This window comes from Salmo salar, chromosome 11 (assembly GCF_965601325.2).
Source record: "Salmo salar chromosome 11, fSalSal1, whole genome shotgun sequence".
Lineage (NCBI taxonomy): Eukaryota > Metazoa > Chordata > Actinopteri > Salmoniformes > Salmonidae > Salmo > Salmo salar.
The window spans coordinates 106,384,565-106,403,117 of NC_138301.1; the positions used below are offsets into that span (position 1 = coordinate 106,384,565).

General features: G+C 41.3%; 1 protein-coding gene across 3 annotated transcripts in view; it reads left to right on the forward strand.

Moving 5' to 3' along the window:
* The window catches only part of LOC106563437 (leucine-rich repeat and calponin homology domain-containing protein 2), an 87,101-nt gene extending 71,436 nt beyond the window's left edge, over positions 1-15,665 (forward strand). For all 3 annotated transcript variants that reach the window (XM_014129007.3, XM_014129008.3, XM_014129009.3), the window contains 3 exons: positions 7,260-7,397; positions 7,546-7,623; positions 7,989-15,665. In XM_014129007.3, coding sequence (XP_013984482.3) covers positions 7,260-7,397; positions 7,546-7,623; positions 7,989-8,108 — 336 coding nt within the window. In that variant the 3' untranslated portion in view covers positions 8,109-15,665. The remainder of the gene's footprint in view (positions 1-7,259; positions 7,398-7,545; positions 7,624-7,988) is intronic.
* The last annotated feature ends 2,888 nt before the right edge of the window (positions 15,666-18,553 follow it).

An 18,553-nucleotide genomic window follows, 5' to 3' on the forward strand; every position in this document is an offset into this window, starting at 1 on the left:
GACATAAGACAGGGAATTTTTACTAGGATTAAATGTCAGGAATTGTGAGGAACTGAGTTTAAATGTATTTGGCTAAGGTGTATGTAAACTTCAGACTTCAACTGTATATACAGTGTATATCCTCTATGCGACCCCTTCCCGTTCTCATCCCGGTAACGGGATTGCTTGACAAGATAGCATAAATCTAATAATTTCAATTTCTCAAACAATCAACTATTTTACACCATTTGAAAGATAAACATCTCCTTAATCCAACCACATTGTCCGATTTCAAAGAGGCTTTACGGCGAAAGCATAAAGTTAGATTATGTTAGGACAGTACATAGACAAAAAATTACACACAGCCATTTTCAATGCAAGGACAGGCGTCACCAAAAGCAGAAAACCAGCTAAAATTATGCACTAACCTTTGACAATCTTCATCAGATGACACTCCTAGGACATTATGTTAGACAATACATGCATTTTTCTTTCTATCAATATTTATATCCAAAAACAGCATTTTACATTGGCGCGTGACGTTCAGAAAATGTATTTCCCCCAAAACTTCCGGTGAATCAGCACTACAATTTACAAAAATACCCGTCATAAACGTTGATAAAATATTAAACTGTTATTCAAAGAATTATAGATTAACATCTCCTGAATGCAACCGCATTGACAGATTTCAAAATAACTTTACTGTGAAAGCACACTTTGCAATAATCTGAGTACTGTGCTCAGAAAAATACAGTATGCAATACAGATAGCCGCCATTTTGGAGTCATCTAAATGCATATATAGCATTAGAAATATTCACTTACCTTTAATAATCTTCATCAGAAGGCACTTCCAGGAATCCCAGGTCCACAACAAATGTTGTTTTGTTCGATAAAGTTCATAATTTATGTCCAAATAACTCCATGTTCTTTGCGCGTTCATTAAGCTACTCAAAATGTAGGACGCGCGAGGAAAATGTCACGACGGAAAGTAAAAAAAAAATCTATTTACGTTCATTCAAACATGTCAAACGTTGTATAGCATCAATTTTTAGGGCCTTTATAACGTGAAACTTCAGTAATATTCCAACCGGACCCATGCATTGTCTTAAACGTTTTGGAACAGAGCTACCTCTTGCGTGAATGCGCACCAATGAATTGACATCCTTCCCTGGGTCACCAACTTCCCAGCCTTCTCATTCGGTCTCTGTTCATCATAGACGCCTCAAACAACTTTCTAAAGACTGTTGACGTCTAGTGGAAGCCTTAGGAAGTGCAAAATGAATCCTTAGTCACTGTGTTCGATTGGCAATGACTTGAAAAACCTACAGGCACCAGATTTTTCATTTCCTGGTTGTATTTTTCTCTGGTTTTTGCCTGCCATATGAGTTCTGTTATACTCACAGACACCATTCAAACAGGTTTAGAAACTTCAGACTGTTTTCTATCCAAATCTACTAATAATATGCATATTCTAGTTTCTGGGCCAGAGTAGTAACCTGTTTAAATTGGGTATGTTTTTCATCCGGCCGTGAAAATACTGCCCCCTAGCCCAGACAGGATATATACTTATTAGGTACACCAATCTAGTATGTTGGTCCATGCTGACGCAATGGCATCACGCAGTTGCTGCAGATTGGACGATGGTACGTTCATGTTGCGAACAGCCTGTTCCATCTCATCCTAAAGATGATCTATTGGGTTGAGGTCTGGAGACTGTGCAGGCCACTCAAGTAAACTGAACTTGCTGTCATGTTCCAGGGCCTATTTTTCCATTCCTCAATTGTCAAGTGTTGGTGATCACTGGAGCCGATTCTTCTTGTCTTTAGCTGATAGGAGTGGAACCCGGTGTGGTCGTCTGCTGCATTAACCCATCCGTGACAAGGATCGACAAGTTGTGTTCTGAGATGCCGTTCTGCACACCACTGATATACTGCACTGTTATTTGTCTGTTTGTAGCCCGCCTGTTACTTAGCACGATTCTTGCCATTCTCCTTCAACCTCTCTCATCAACAAGCTCTTTTCGCCGACTGGACTGCCGCTGACTGTATGTTTTTTGTTCACTATGACACTACAAACTTAGCACACCTGTATTTGGAGAGTTTCTCCCATTCTACTCTGCAGATCCTCTCAAGCTTTGTCAGGGGAACGTCGCTGCACAGCTATTTTCAGGTCTCTCTCGAGATGTTAGATTGGGTTCAAGTCCAGTGTCTGGCTGGGCCACTCAAGGACATTCAGAGACTTGTCCCGAAGCCACTCCTGCATTGTCTTGGCTGTGTGCTTAGGGTCGTTGTGCTGTTGGAAGGTGAACCTTCACCCCAGTCTAAGGTCCTGAGCGCTCTGGAGCAGGTTTTCATCAAGGATCTCTCTGTACTTTGCTCTGTTCATCTTTACCCCGATCCTGACTAGTCTTCCAGTCCCTGCCGCTGAAAAACATCCCATCATCATGATGCTCCCACCGCCATGCTTCACCGTAGGGATGGTGCCAGGATTCATCCAGACGTGACGCTTGGCATTCAGGCCATAGAGTTCAATCTTGGTTTCATCAGACCAGAGAATCTTGTTTCTCATGGTCTGAGAGTATTTGCCTTTTGGAAAACTCCAAGCGGGCTATCATGTGCCATTTACTGAGGAGTGGCTTCCGTCTGGCCACTCTAACATAAAGGCCTGATGGGTGCTGCAGAGATGGTTGTCCTTCTCCCATCTCCACTGAGGAACTCTAGAGCTCGGTCAGAGTGAACATCGGGTTCTTGGTTACCTCCCTTTGAAACAATGTGTGTGCATGCTTGCCTGCGTGCATTCGGCTCAGTTGGTAGAGCAACACCAAAATAGTGGGTTCAATTCCCAGGACTAACCATGAGTTAAAAAGTTATGCTTGCATGACTGTATTGTTTATGGATCCCCTGTCATTCCTGCCAAGGCAGCAGCTACTCTTCCTGAGGTTCAGCAAAATGAATGCATTTATATAACATTACAATATATTTCGCAACAGATTTCTCAACACATTAAGTGTGTGCCCTCAGGCCACTACTCTACTACCACATACATTGTATCTACAACACAAAATCCATGTGTACATGTGTGTATAATGCGTATGTTATCGTGTGTGTGTGTGCATGTGTCTCTTCACAGTCCCCACTGTGTGTATTTTTATCTGCTTTTTAAATCTGATTTTACTGTTTGCATAAGCTACTTGATTTGGAATAGAGTTCCATATAGTCATGTCTCTATGTAGTACTGTGGGCCTCCCATAGTCTGTTCTGGACTTGGGGACTGTGAAGAGAGCTCTGATGGCATGTCTTGTGGGGTATGCATGGGTGTACGAGCTGTGTTCTAGTAGTTTAAACTGATAGCTCAGTGCATTCAACATGTCAATACTTCTCACAGATACAAGTAGTGATGAAGTCAATCTCTCCTCTATGATACTTTGAGCCAGGAGAGATTGACTTGTATTTCATGTTAGTTCTCTGTGTACATTTAAGGGCCAGCCGTGTTACCCCGTTCTGGGCCAATTGTAATTTTCCTAAGTCCCTCTTTGTGGCACCTGACCACGACTGAACAGTCATCCAGGTGCGACGAAAACTAGGGCCTGTAGGACTTGCCTTGTTGATGTTGTTAAGAAGGCAGAATAGCAGTGTATTATGGACAGACCTCTCCCCATCTTAGCTTCTGTTGCATCAACATGTTTTGACCATGACAGTTTACAATCCAGGGTTACTCCAAGCAGTTTAGTCTCCACAACTTGCTCAATTTCCACATTTAGGGGTCAGTGAATGATTTGTCCCAAATACAATGTGTTTAGTTATTTTTTTTCTTGCCACCCATTCTGAAGCTGACTGCAGCTCTTTGTTAGGTGTTGCAGTGATTTCACTTGCTGTGGTATCTGACAGGCTTTACTTATAGCCAGTGGCAGGTCATTATTAAAGATTGAAAATAGTAAGGGACCTAGACAGCTGCCAAGGGGGAATCCTGATTCTACCTGGATTGTTATGGAGAGGCTTCCATGTGTTCTGTTAAACTGGTTGTAGTGGTATTGTTAGAGGGGTAAAGATAAAGATTTTGTTGGGGCGCCAAGTATATATTAACCCTGCCGAAAGGAAAAGATTAGGATAGATAGAGTAGCTGTAATAACGGCGCTGTGAGTCGGGAAGCAGGTGCAGGTGAAACGTTTAGTAAAACAACAAAACCAGTAACGAGACTATTCCATAATGCTACACGCCGGTAAACAAGAGCAATACCAACTGGTGAGAAAACATAAGGGAGTGACATATAAATGGGAGGAAATAATGAAGATAATGAAGTCCAAGTGTGAATCATAATAATTAACAGGTGTGCGTAACGATAGGTGCCAGGTGTGCGTAATAATGAATCCCAGGACCGGTGGTTAGTATTCTGGTGACGTCGTACGCCAGAGGGGAGGAACAGGAGAAGATGTGACAGTAGGGCTACCAGACACACACACATCAGCAGAATAGACTGCTTAGAGTGTAGTCTGTTGGCCAGATAGCCAGTGGAAAGAAAAGATAAGACACACCATATAAAACACACGTCACAGCACAGGGGTAACACAACCAATAATACCTCATACAATAGCAATTTAACGGCAACTTCATAGAAACAATTGACAAGAAAGAACCCAGTCATCAACATTAGAGTATTTGCAATAGTCTGTGTTGTGACTTGACTTTAACATTAATCTGAAGACTGTTATTTATCTAATTAACTAAGTATGTTTAATTGTTACCCGATTTAACTTAATCATGTAACAATTAACTCATTAGGATCTGGGGCACCACGAGAGCGGTTCTTTAAAGAGTTACCATCTCCCGAATTAAACGCTAAAAGATCTTTACCTATCACATCTATAAACAGTCAATTTATTAATCACAACCTCGTATCATCATAATTCTGAACAGTCGTAACCTTGCATCTGCAAAAACCAGAGTCCTACTTATGATTCAGTACGACACAAATTGGTTTAATTATTTATTTACTAGCTAATTAAATGGGAACACATAATACTGACCTTCTTTAGACTAGTTAAGTATCTGGAGCGTCAGCATTTGTGGGTTCAATTACAACAGGCTCAAAATGGCCAGAAACAAATAACTCAATACTGAAACTCGTCAGTCTATTCTTGTTCTGAGAAATGAAGACTATTCCATGTGAGAAATTGCCAAGAAACTGAAGATCTCGTACAACGCTGTGTACTACTCCTTTCACAGAACAGCTAAAACTGTCTCTAACCAGAATAGAAAAAGGAGTGGGAGGCCCCGGTGCGCAACTGAGCAAGAGGACAAGTACATTAGAGTGTCTAGTTTGAGAAACAGACGCCTCACAAGTTCTCAACTGGCAGCTTCGTTAAATAGTACCAGCAAAACACCAGTCTCAACGTCAACAGTGTAGAGGCGACTCCGGGATGCTGACCTTCTAGGCAAAGTTCTTCCGTCCAGTGTCTGTGTTCTTTGCCCATCTTAATCTTTTATTTTTATTGGCCAGTCTGAGATATGGCTTTTTCTTTGCAACTCCGCCTAGAAGGCCAGCATCCCGGAGTCGCCTCTTCACTGTTGGCGTTGAAGCTGGTATTTTGCGGGTACTATTTAATGAAGCTGCCAGTTTGTTGAAACAAAGAACATTCCTTTGGTGAATCTTGAGAGCGCAGGCCTGAATCTTCTCCCTTGATTTACAACAGGGCATGAGTTGTTAACCCCCACTAGTTCTTTCCTTCCCCCAATCATGACATCTGTATTAGGAGTGCAGGGGGTATGAATGAGTTTGTGTGTGTGCATGGGGGTGGGGGGGGGGGGGGGTTATAGACAAAACAAAGGCCTTAAAATGTCCTAGAATCTTCTCGGCCAAATGTAAATAGTCCGACAGAAAATCCATACAGTTCAAACAACAATAAATAATAACTCATGCAAACTCCCTTTAACTAAAATGGGGACTAATAGTCCAACAACACAGAACATCAAAAGGAGCACATAGGGAATAAAATGAAGTCTGCTGCAGTGAAACGCACTGGAACGATGGATGGAAATGAGAGGAGGGGGGGTCTTAGCTGTTGACTTCAGGCTTGCAGTTACACTGTCTGTCCCTCTGATACAGCTGATGGTTTGTTGGTTTGTTTTTCAAATTTTCGCAACAATGTTGCTATTACTCAGAAGAGCTATCTTTATTTCCTCCTTCCTGACTGCTGATGCACTCTTAAAGTGGCAGCGCACGGTGAATAATGTTTCTGCCACTGTGTCTTATAACCGGTACTCCTGCGCATTGACTCTGTACCTGTACCCCCTGTATATAGCCTCGCTATTGTTATTTTACTGCTGCTGTTTAATTATTTGTTACTTTTATTTTCTACTTTTTCTTATCTATTTTTTACTGAACACTTATTTTTCTTAAAATGGCATTGTTGGTTAAGGGCTTGTAAGTATGCATTTCACTGTAAGGTCATTTCACTGACAAATAAAAATTGATTTGATTTGAAGGCTCCGTGCAGGATTTTGCTACAAGGTAACTCTCGATCCACAATATAGCAGGGGATGTAAAGCCATAACACACATGTTTTTCCAGCAGCAGATTATGATTGATAATGTCAAAAGCTACACTGAAGTCTAACAAAACACATTCCACAATCTTTTTGTCAATTTCTCTCATTTCTCTGTGTCAGTGCCGTACATGTTGAATGCCCGTCCCTTAAAGCATGCTGAAAATCTGTTGTCAATTTGTTTACTCTGAAATAACGTTGTATCTGTTCAAAAACATTTTTTCTCAAAGTTTACTAAGGGTTGGTAACAGGCTGATTGGTCAGCTGTTTGAGCCTGTAAAGGGTGCTTTGCTATTCTTGGGTAGCGGAATTACTTTTGCTTCCCTCCAGGCCTGAGGGCACACACTTTCCTTTAGGAAAATCCTCAGTAATTTTCCATCCAAGTTGTCAGACCAAGGTGGCTTGTAATTGTTGGTAGACAGCAACATTTTTTTCACCTCTTCCACATTCACTTTACAGAATACAAAATGTCAATGCTTGTCTTACATAATTTGGTCAGTTATACATGGATGTGTAGGTTCAGAATTTGTTGTTGGCATGTCATGCCTAAGTCTGTAAGTCACTTTGGAAAGAAGTGTCTGCTATATTGTTAATATATATGATTTCCAAACACCTCCTACAGTGGACTGTTCATACATGTCTTACCTTAGTGGTTGCAATAGTTGTTGTACAATATTCCACAGTGATCTATTCTACAGGATCCATGTTGAATGTGTTATTACTGTGACTCCTCTCAGAACCTGGAGTCCAGACTAAAGGTCTTGCTGCCGGATGATGTCGGAGCTGCTCTGATGGATGGCGTTGTCTTGTGCCATCTGGCCAATCACATTCGTCCTCGGTCAGTGGCCAGCATCCATGTACCCTCCCCAGCAGTGGTAAGTACCTGTTGAAAACCTGTTGTTTTATATCCCTAAAGGCAAAGCAAACCACCTGCCAAGAAGAAAAAAAAAAAGCCAAGACTATTTAGAACAAATAAGGATAAACATTTTTTTTCCCATGTAACTGACGAACTCTGTTCCACAGCCAAAGCTTAGCATGGCCAAGTGCCGCAGGAATGTGGAGAACTTCCTGGATGCCTGTAAGAAGCTGGGCGTGCCACAGGTAAACGCACATCACAAAATCACCACTGTCTATCGCTGCCATCAGTCCTCTCAGTTACCAGCAAGAGATCTGATATGCCTCTTTTCCTAGTTATGGCGCACTCCCTTATCAGGAGAACATCTACAGATAACCATTTGTAGATAAACTTCTGTCTGAGTCCTGAACCTAATGTGGAAACCTCAAGAGGATAGGTTGAGCTTGGGTGCCCCTGTTTTTGGTTCATACAACTGCCTTATTGTTGTCTTGCTGACAATGTATTTTAACAAAGAAACAGACTGGCATCCAAACGTCAATTCACTTGTACTGACCTGAAGGTATTTTGAAAGGACCGGTGATGACCGTGTGCTGTGTTTCTACCCTGGCAGGACAAGCTGTGTTTACCCCACCATATCCTAGAGGAGCGTGGGCTGGTGAAGGTGGGTATGACCGTTCAGGCTCTACTGGAGCTGCCGGCCTCCAAGCCCACCCAGCTGTCTGCTGTCTAACAGCAGCCTGGACACTGCCTCAAACCCCGCCCAGCCCAGTCCAGCCTTCCACAACCCAGCCCTTCACCCCACAGAGGAGGGGGCTTCCAGCCTGCTCCGGTCATCACCGGGGACCAGGGACCCCTTAGGGGGTGAGGGCTGGGGGCTGCAGGGAGTCCATTGCCAGCTGACTGAGTCAAGAAAGGGATGGATTAACTCAGATCCTCCCACCGTTCCTATATGATGTCAGCTGGGACCAGCCTCCCATCCATCAGATTGTTAGCTACTGTCATGTCCTCCCCAAGGGGACCCTACTGTACTGTGTTTGTAGAGTACCAGTGTGGCTGTCTGTGTGACCTGTGTGACCTGCACAGTGTGGACTTTATGAGAGCTGGTGAACAGAGGTCAGACTAAGGAATGAATCACAGTGAAGATGAAGACCTGTCTGTCCCCATGGTGATATTGACAAGCCCATGCTCAGACACTTTTGAACCTAGTGGTGCGAACACTGAATTCACTGGGTTTTCAACACTCAGTATTGAAGACATTTGTAGTGAAGTGATAGCAGATTTAACCTCTATGGGCTAGGTGGGACGTGACCGTCCCACTCTATTCAACAGCCAGTGGAACAGCGTGGCGCGAAATAGAAAAACCTCAAAAATGCAATAATTTCAATTTTTCAAACATACGACTATTTTACACCATTTTAAAGATAAGACTCTCGTTAATCTAACCACATTGTCCGATTTCAAAAAGGCTTTACAGCGAAAGCAAAACATTAGATTATGTTAGGAGAGTACATAGCCAAAAATAATCACACAGCCATTTTCCAAGCAAGCATGTATGTCACAAAAACCCAAAACACAGCTAAATGAAGCACTAACCTTTGATGATCTTTATCAGATGACACTCCTAGGACATTGTTATACAATACATGCATGTTTTGTTCAATCAAGTTCATATTTATATCAAAAAACAGCTTTTTACATTGGCATGTGATGTTCAGAAAATGTATTCCCACCGAAAACTTCTGGTGAATTTACTAAATTACTCATCATAAACGTTGACAAAATACATAACAATTATTTTAAGAATTATAGATACAGAACTCCTTTATGCAATCGCTATGTCAGATTTTAAAATAGCTTTTCAGCAAAAGCACATTTTGCAATATTCTGAGTACATAGCTCAGCCATCACGGTGAGCTATTCAGACACCCGCCAAGTTCGGGGCACACTAAACTCAGAATTAGTATTTGAAAAATTGTATTACCTTTGCTGATCTTCGTCAGAATGCACTCCCAGGACTGCTACTTCCACAAGAAATGTTGTTTTTGTTCCAAATAATCCATAGTTATGTCCAAATACCTCCGTTTTGTTCGTGCGTTCAGGTCACTATCCAAAGGGTAACGTGCGAGCGCATTTCGAGACAAAAAAATTCAAAATGTTCCATTACCGTACTTAGAAGCATGTCAAACGCTGTTTAAAATCAATTTTTATGGTATTTTTCTCGTAAAATAGCGATAATATTCCAACCGGACAATAGTGTATTCATTCAAAGAGGAAAAGAAAAAACAGCGTGGTCGCGTGAATGCGCATATCCAATCTCTTTGTCACCAGGCAGACCACTGAGAAACCGAGCTACTATACTCTGCCCAGAGACAGGAGACGCCTCAATCCGCTTTCTGAAGGCTTTAGAGAGCCAATGGAAGCCTTAGAAAGTGCTACGTAACCCCACAGATACTGTAGTTTCAATAGAGAATCAAAAGAAGAACTACAAATTCTCAGACAGGCCACTTCCTGCTTGGAATTTTCTGGTTTTTGCCTGCCATATGAGTTCTGTTATACTCACAGACACCATTCAAACAGTTTTAGAAACTTCAGAGTGTTTTCTATCAAATCTACTAATAATATGCATATTCTCGTTTCTGGGCAAGAGTAGTAACCAGTTTAAATCGGGTACGTTTTTTTTATCCGGCCGTGAAAATACTGCCCCCTAGCCCAGACAGGTTAAAGGCATGTACTCACTCTTTCACTCAGAGAACTGAACTGCATGCTGGCCGAACCAGCCACACCACATAACTCAAGTGGTCCTTACACCCTGACTTTTCTTTTTAGAACAAATTAGCTTTCAAAGGGGATATATTTGTAAAGATTATTGTGTTATATCACAATATACCTCTGATATCCCAGAGGTAAGGCTTGGGACATCCTAAGTGGTGCTTTACCTCAGAGGAGCCAGCAGTAGCCAAGCACTGGTATACACACTTCTTACAGACTGCATTTGAGAATAATTATTGTACTACCAATAACAGTGCCATTTGAGGGAAGAATGCTAAGCTTACTTTTAAAAGCATGGTATCCATGATTCCGATTTTCTACTGCAGCACATCTGTGGTGCAGGGAGGCTGCTCTGAGGTACTTCAGATGTGGTACTAGTAGCTCACACCGGTACGGTATACGAGAGAGCCATCCCACTGCCACGGGACCTTCTCTCAAATGCAGACCTAGAGACATTGCTACTGTGACTGCATGTAGCTTTGATCGTACCTCGTGTGCTTATTTGAATAGGACTTGTTGAAAGCACATGGTTATTTAGTTAGGATATTGTACCATATACACTTATAATGCTAAGATTGTATCTTTTGGTAATTTGATGCAGTGAAACAGTTAATTTTTAATATTGACATATTTCATCTTTACATTTATAACTTGCTCCTCTAGTTGGATTCACAACTGCAAAATGTAAAATAAGGAACACAACATAAACAATGAGGCAATCCCATAGATCATCGTTCATCACTCCAGTCCTTCAGTATGCCCAACAGTACATATTGTTGTTGTAACCCTGGACAAACACACCTGATTCAACTAATCAGCAAGCCCTCAATGAGTTGAATCAGGTGAGTTAGTCTGGGACTAGAACTAAAATATGTACTGTTGAGGGTACTTGAGGACTGGAGTTGGGAAGCACTGCCATAGATGAATCCGGACCACTGAACTATTTTAATCAGGAAAATTATTTAACTATTTTCTTTTCTATTTATATGCTTTGTTTGTTTGTTTTTCACCCCTGATGACCCCTTAAGTTATGTGACTGGAGTTTGCAGCTCCAAACCGGTGATATTTTCCTGCTTTTCTGCTTTAGTGTTTGCTTTGGTGTTTGTTCTTGGCCACAGTTTACATGTTTATTGTCTCAAAAAGCCTGATTCAATTAACCTCACATTGCAGGAAATCTGAACAATTGTTCCAGATGCAGTTTCACTTAAAGGAGTTTCATTTTGTTTCCATCAGTACATGTAGTCTTAGTATTGCACATACTTCAAATATGCTTTTGTGTGGTACAGGAACAATAGTATTTTTGTCTGCAATGTCTGTTTGATTGAATCAGTGTTACTCACTGATAAATATTTATACTGAACAAAAATATAAACACAACATGCAACAATTTGTTACAGTTCATATAAGGAAATCAGTCAATTTAAATAAATTCATTAGGCCCTAATCTATGGATTCCACATGACGTGGAATACAGATGCATCTGTTGGTCACCTTAAAAAGAAAAAAAGTAGCAGCGTGTATCAGAAAACCAGTCAGTATCTGGTGTGACCACCATTTGCCTAATGCAGCGCGACACATCTCCTTCACATAGAGTTGATCAGGCAGTTGATTGTGGCCTGTGGAATGTTGTCCCACTTGCTGGATATTGGCGGGAACTGGAACACGCTGTTGTAAATGTCGATCCAGTGCATCCCAAATATGCTTAATGGGTGACATGTCTGGTGAGTATGAAGGCCATGAACTGGGACATTTTCAGCTTCCAGGAATTGTGTACAGATCCTTGCGACATGGGGCCGTTTATTATCATGCTGAAACATGAGGTGATGGCAGCGTATGAATGGCACGACAATGGGCTCTCGTCACGGTATCTCTATGCATTCAAATGTGACCCACCACCTGGATTCGATCCTATGTAGCAAAATTTGAAATTATGTTTTTTTACATAGAAGTAGAGACTCCGAGCTAGGAAATGGTATTTAATACACTGCAGTTGAGGAAGAGTGAGAAAATGATTATGCTTTGAAAGTTGATAAACTTGTAACCCCATTTTTGAGGAAATGGTCCGTGAATATTTTGGTACACCTACTGGAGGGGCCTTCTTTGTCTACAACCATTCAGCATCGTTCACACCCTCCTAAGCCTTAGCCCCACCCATCTCTTTAAGGATTCACTGTGTAGTAAACAACCAAAGATTTCAAGACTAAAAGTGGTGAAAGTAGTAGCAAAAAGTAGTAGTAAAAATAAACTTGATCTAGTCCTTGGCCTATATCCTAATCTGACTTTGGTGCAGGTCATGTTGTTCTTCACATCAAAAATCAATTTGAACGGTCATCCAACTCGGAATTCCAACTCTTGAACTCGGGCCTCTTTCTAGAGCTCCTTCACAGATCATACACGTAATGTTAGCTAGCGAGCCAGCTAACATTAGCTAGCTAGCTAACAGTATGCTTTAACTTGCATTGAAAATTACTTTCTGACAAAATTAGAAATGTATAATATCTGAAAATGTAGCTAGACATATACCCGTATACGTGGATGAACGCTTCTCCCATTGTCATAGATGCCATGGTTGCACTTAGTTTGAAGATGTAATCTGGAGGGAGGTGTTTTATACAACAGCCTTCTTTCTGTGTTCTCTTTTTGGACTCCCTCTGCATTTGGTAATCATCTCTTTGCTTCCACCGGGCATTTCACTGATTTCAAAACTCGGTCAACTTCTTCCGTGACAACTACACCGTTTCTTCCCCACCTTTGTCATCAGAAGACTACATTGTCTGGTTCAATGAAAATGTTTTAACCTAAATCAGGGATTTCCTCAGTGTCTGATTCATTTTCAGAGTCAGAGAGTCAGCATGGCACGATCATCCTCCAGGAAGTTGTCCATCACAACGTTTTCCCACTGAGCTTTGTTAATAGCGCTATTAACTCCAGGGCAGCAATGTTGAGAGCAGTAGCAAAACCTTTTCAGTTCATGATATCTTTCAAAAAAAGCAGCGGTAGACAGGATTATCCACACATACTTATAGACAGAAGCATGCTACATGGCAGACCAATCCAAACTCATCTCTCGGCATGTTCAGCCCATCCATTATCTCAGCCAATCATGGCTAAAGGGAAAGTTCCTGTATTTTTCTGTGGCTAAACCAACTAGGCTCGTTATTAAAAAAAATTATTCGTATTTACAGATTGCATACAAGTTTGTTATTAAGGCACATGAATGTTCCAGAAGGCATTTCTGACCAAAAAAACAACATTTTGATTTAAAAAAAATGTAATAGTTGAAATCCCTCACCTGTGAATTAGTGAAGTGCGACAAGACATAGTTTCTTGAAACGGGCCACAAATTGCCATCAATAAAATGCAATTGTCCGTATCTTATGCCTGCCCATAGCCTAACCCAACCGCCACCATGGGGCACTCTGTTCACAACGTTGACATCAGCAAACCGCGTGCCCATACGACGCCATACACATGGTCTGCAGTAGTGAGGCCGGTTGGACGTACTGCCAAATTCTCTAAAACAACGTTGGAGGTGACTTATGGTAGAGAAATGAACATTAAATTCTCTGGCAAGAGCTCTGGTGTACATTCCTGCTGTCAGCATGCCATTTGCACACTCCCTCAAAATTGAGTCATCTGTGGCATTGTGTTGTGTGACAAAACTGCAGATTTTAGCGTTTCCTTTTATTGTCCCCAGCACAAGGTGCACCTATGTAATTAATGATCCTGCTGTTTAATCAGCTTCTTGATATGTCACACCTGTCAGGTGAATGGATTATCTTGACAAAGGAGAAATACTCACTAACAGGGATGTAAACAAATGTGTGCACACTATTGGAGAGAAATATGCTTTTTGTGCATATGGAACATTTTCTGTGATCTTTTATTTCAGCTGATGAAACATGGGACCAACACTTTGCATGTTGAGTTTATATTTTTGTTCAGTGTACTTATGACACCTTCAAATGAGGGGACTAGATGCATAAAGTACTTTTTATTTCTAAACAGTAAAACCAATATGTATGAAAATACCTTCAAATAAAAGGTGAAATGATTTAATGTTGCCTCATATGATCCATTTTATCTCCAATCCAAAATGCTTGAGTATAGAGCCAAATTATAGATTTGAGCTTCACTGCATTTATATTTTTGTCCCTCATACACAAACACACCTGCTACAGTTTATGTTGCCGGTGTTTCTGTTGTGTCCACTCCCGTGTTGGTGTCTGTTTTGTATGTAACTTTGTCAGTGAAACATATCTCTTATTAGTAGTGCCTGTACAACTCATGAATGTTATCACTGGTTTTTAATGTACCAAGTATTTTACTAATGACTAGCTGGAACTACATGTATATAGAACATTCCATTGTTTTAGTTAGCTTTGTGTCTGTCAATTGGAACATGCTTGGATCAATCAATCACATTTATTTATAAAGCCCTTTTTACATCAGCACAAAGTGCATATACAGAAATACACACTGAAATTCGAGCTGGCCACAGAACCCTGCTCTGACAGGTTTATGGGAACTAATCTCTGATGTATTTCAATTTCCTTTGTATAGTTTATTTTCTATGATGTGGTGATTGGTGATATTAAGTTTTTTGATTAATGTATTAAGTTTTGCTGCCTCCCCTGTTTAGAATGCCATTCACCTGTCAGTGACCGCCCACCACACCCTACTGCATTGACATCACCATAACCAGAGCTGTTGATGTCTCTGACTCAAAAACAGGTTACTGTGTTGCTATTTTGCTATCACTATTCTCATTCCAGAAACATGCAACAACAGCCCATCCCCTCGTCTGCTGACAAGTGCCAAGAAAATCTGCCAACTTGTAATTATAGGCATCACGTAGCCTACTCATAGTCAATGTAAATGTGACAAAATGTCAATGTGACAAGACTCTACAAGTGGTTTTTGGGAGACAACAATCCATTCTCTGAGCTTTTTTGATAACATATCCTGACACAAGACACAAATATGTACAATTGTTTGTTGACAGAACATATCAGCTATTGTTCCTTATCCTTTATATCAAACAACTTTCAAACAAGCCTTATACTTCTGTAAGCCTAATAGCACATGAATTTGTAATTTCCTAGTGGTTGCCATATCCGAGCATTAGTACAGGCTTTGTGTCATGGTGTACTGTATGTGAGATAAAGCCTGGAGCTATTTCCTGCCCCCCCCCCTCCATCCATCCACATTACAAGGTCAGTCTGCTCTCCCAAGTCTCTCACATCTACATCGCTCATGCTGTTTTAAACTTTCAATCTTTGATTAAAAGAACAGGAAGAATCATCTACACGTTATACTGCGGAGGAAACATTCTGATGTATTCTGTACATACACGTTTTGATTTTAAAGAAACTAAATGCATGCAATGATCCCAGATGACTGAACCTCATATGTAAATATATATCCTCTATAAATTGTGGAGTGTTTCTTTTTTTATATAAAGGAAATAGAAACATTGTTTCAAGAGCAAAGGAAAATAAAGTGAAATTCTTTCGAACTTTTGAGTTCTTTCTTTGAAATAATTGTCTAACTTTATTACAGTCATGCATACATACAGCACCAGTCAAAAGTTTGGACACACCTACTCATTGAAGAGTTTTTCTTAATTTTTTACCATTTGCTACATTGTAGAATAATAGTGAAGACATCAAAACTATGAAATAACACATATGGAATCATTATAGTCACCAAAAGAAGTGTTAAACAAATCAAAATATATTTTAGATTTTAGATGATTCAAAGTAGCCACACTTTGCCTTGATGACAGCTTTGCACACTTTGCATTCTCTGAATGAGCTTCACCTGGAATGCTTTTCCAACCGTCTTGAAGGAGTTCCCACATATGCTGAGCATTTGTTGGCTGCTTTTCCCTCACTCTGCGGGCCAACTCATCCCAAACCATCTCAATTGGGTTGAGGTCGGGTGATTGTGGAGGCCGGGTCATCTGATGCAGCATTCCATCAATCTCCTTCTTGGTAAAATAGCCCTTACACAGCCTGGAGGTGTGTTGGGTCATTGTCCTGTTGAAAAACAAATGATAGTCCCACTAAGCGCAAACCAGATGGGATGGTGTATCGCTGCAGAATGCTGTGGTAGCTATGCTGGTTAAGTGTGCCTTGAATTCTAAATAAATCACAGACAGTGTCACCAGCAAAGCAACCCCACACCATCACACCTCCTCCATGCTTCACGGTGGGAACCACACATGCAGAGATCATCCATTCACCTACTCTGCGTCTCACAAAGACACAGTGATTGAAACCAAAAATCTTACATTTGGACTCATCAGATTAAAGGACAGATTTCCAATGGTCTAATGTCTATTGCTTGTGTTTCTTGGCCCAAGCAAGTCTCTTCTTATTATTGGTGTCCTTTAGTAGTGGTTTCTCTGCAGCAAATCGACCATGAAGGCCTGATTCATGTAGTCTCCTATGAACAGTTGATGTTGAAATGGCGCCACCCCTTGGGCTGTGCCCCCCCTTGGGCTGTGCCGTGTGCTTTGGCAAAGTGGGTGGGGTTATATCCTACCTGTTTGGCCCTGTCTGGGGGTTTCATCGGATGGGGCCACAGTGTCTCCTGACCCCTCCTGTCTCAGCCTCCAGTATTTCTGCTGCAGTAGTTTATGTGTCGGGGGGCTAGGGTCAGTCTGTCACATCTGGAGTATTTCTCTTGTCTTTTCCGGTGTCTTGTGTGAATTGAAATATGCTCTCTCTAATTCTCTATCTTTCTTTCTCTCTCTCGGAGGACCTGAGCCCTAGGACCATGCCTCAGGACTACCTGGCTTGATGACTCCTTGCTGTCCCCAGTTCACCTGGCCGTGCTGCTGCTCCAGTTCCAACTGTTCTGCCTGCAGCTATGGAACCCTGACCTGTTCACCGGACGTGCTACCTGTCCCAGACCTGTTGTCCCAGACCTGCTGGAACCCTGACCTATTCACCGGACGTGCTACCTGTCCCAGACCTGCTGTTTTCAACTCTCTAGAGACAGCAGGAGCGGTAGAGATACTCTCAAAGATCGGCTATGAAAAAGCCAACTGACACTTACTCTTGTGTTACTGACTTGTTGCACCCTCGACAACTACTATGATTATTATTATTTGACAATGCTGGTCATTTATGAACATTTGAACATCTAGGCCATGTGCTGTTATAATCTCCACCCGGCACAGCCAGAAGAGGACTGGCCACCCCTCATAGCCTGGTTCCTCTCTAGGTTTCTTCCTAGGTTTTGGCCTTTCTAGGGAGTTTTTCCTAGCCACCGTGCTTCTACACCTGCATTGCTTGCTGTTTGGGGTTTTAGGCTGGGTTTCTGTACAGCACTTTGAGATATCAGCTGATGTCAGAAGGGCTATATAAATACATTTGATTTGATTTGATTTGAAATGTGTCTGTTACTTGAACTCTGTGAAGCATTTATTTGGGCTGCAATTTCTGAGGCTGGTAACTCTAATAAACTTATCTTCTGCAGAGGTAACTCTGGGTCTTCCTTCCTGTGGCGGTCCTCATGAGAGCCAGTTTCATCATAGCACTTGATGGTTTTTGCGACTGCACTTGAAGAAACCTTCTTGAAATGTTCCGCATTGACTGACCTTCATGTCTTAAAGTAATGATGGACTGTCGTTTCTCTTTGCTTATTTGAGCTGTTCTTGCCATAATATGGACTAGGGCTATCTTCTGTAAACCACCCCTACCTTGTCACAACACAACTGATTGATCAAACGCATTAAGAATGAAATAAATTCCACAAATTAACTTTTAACAAGGCATACCTGTTAATATATATATTTTTGTTTAACACTTTTTTAATGATACTACATGAGTCCATATGTGTTATTTCGTAGTTTTGATGTCTTCACTATTATTATACAATGTAGAAAATATTAAAAATAAAGAAAAACCCTTGAATTAGTAAATGTGTCCAAACTTTGACTGGTACTGTATATTTTTTATATGGGTGGCCACAGTAGGAATTGAACCCCTGATCGTTGGTGTTGCAGCCACCATGCTCTACCAACTGAACCACACAATTTGTGAAACTTCTTTTGTCATAATACAGTAAAGTGTACATTTTGGAAACATAACTCCAGTGCCAGTAACTGAAATTGGATCAAGGCTGGCTGATGACTGGTTGATACTTGTGCACAAAGGGGCTTAAGATAAGGGAAAGGGGATACCTAGTCAGTTGCACAACTGAATGCATTAAATCGGAATTTGTCTTCTGCATTTAACCCAATCCCTCTGGTTACTGGCCCAATGCTCCTAACTGCTAGGCTACCTGCCCCCCCCCTCGCCACTTAGAACGTGTGTATATATATATGATTCCTGGGAAAAGGGAAACAAAACATCCGTTAGTATGAGAAACCTTCAGCCTGCAACCCCCACCCAT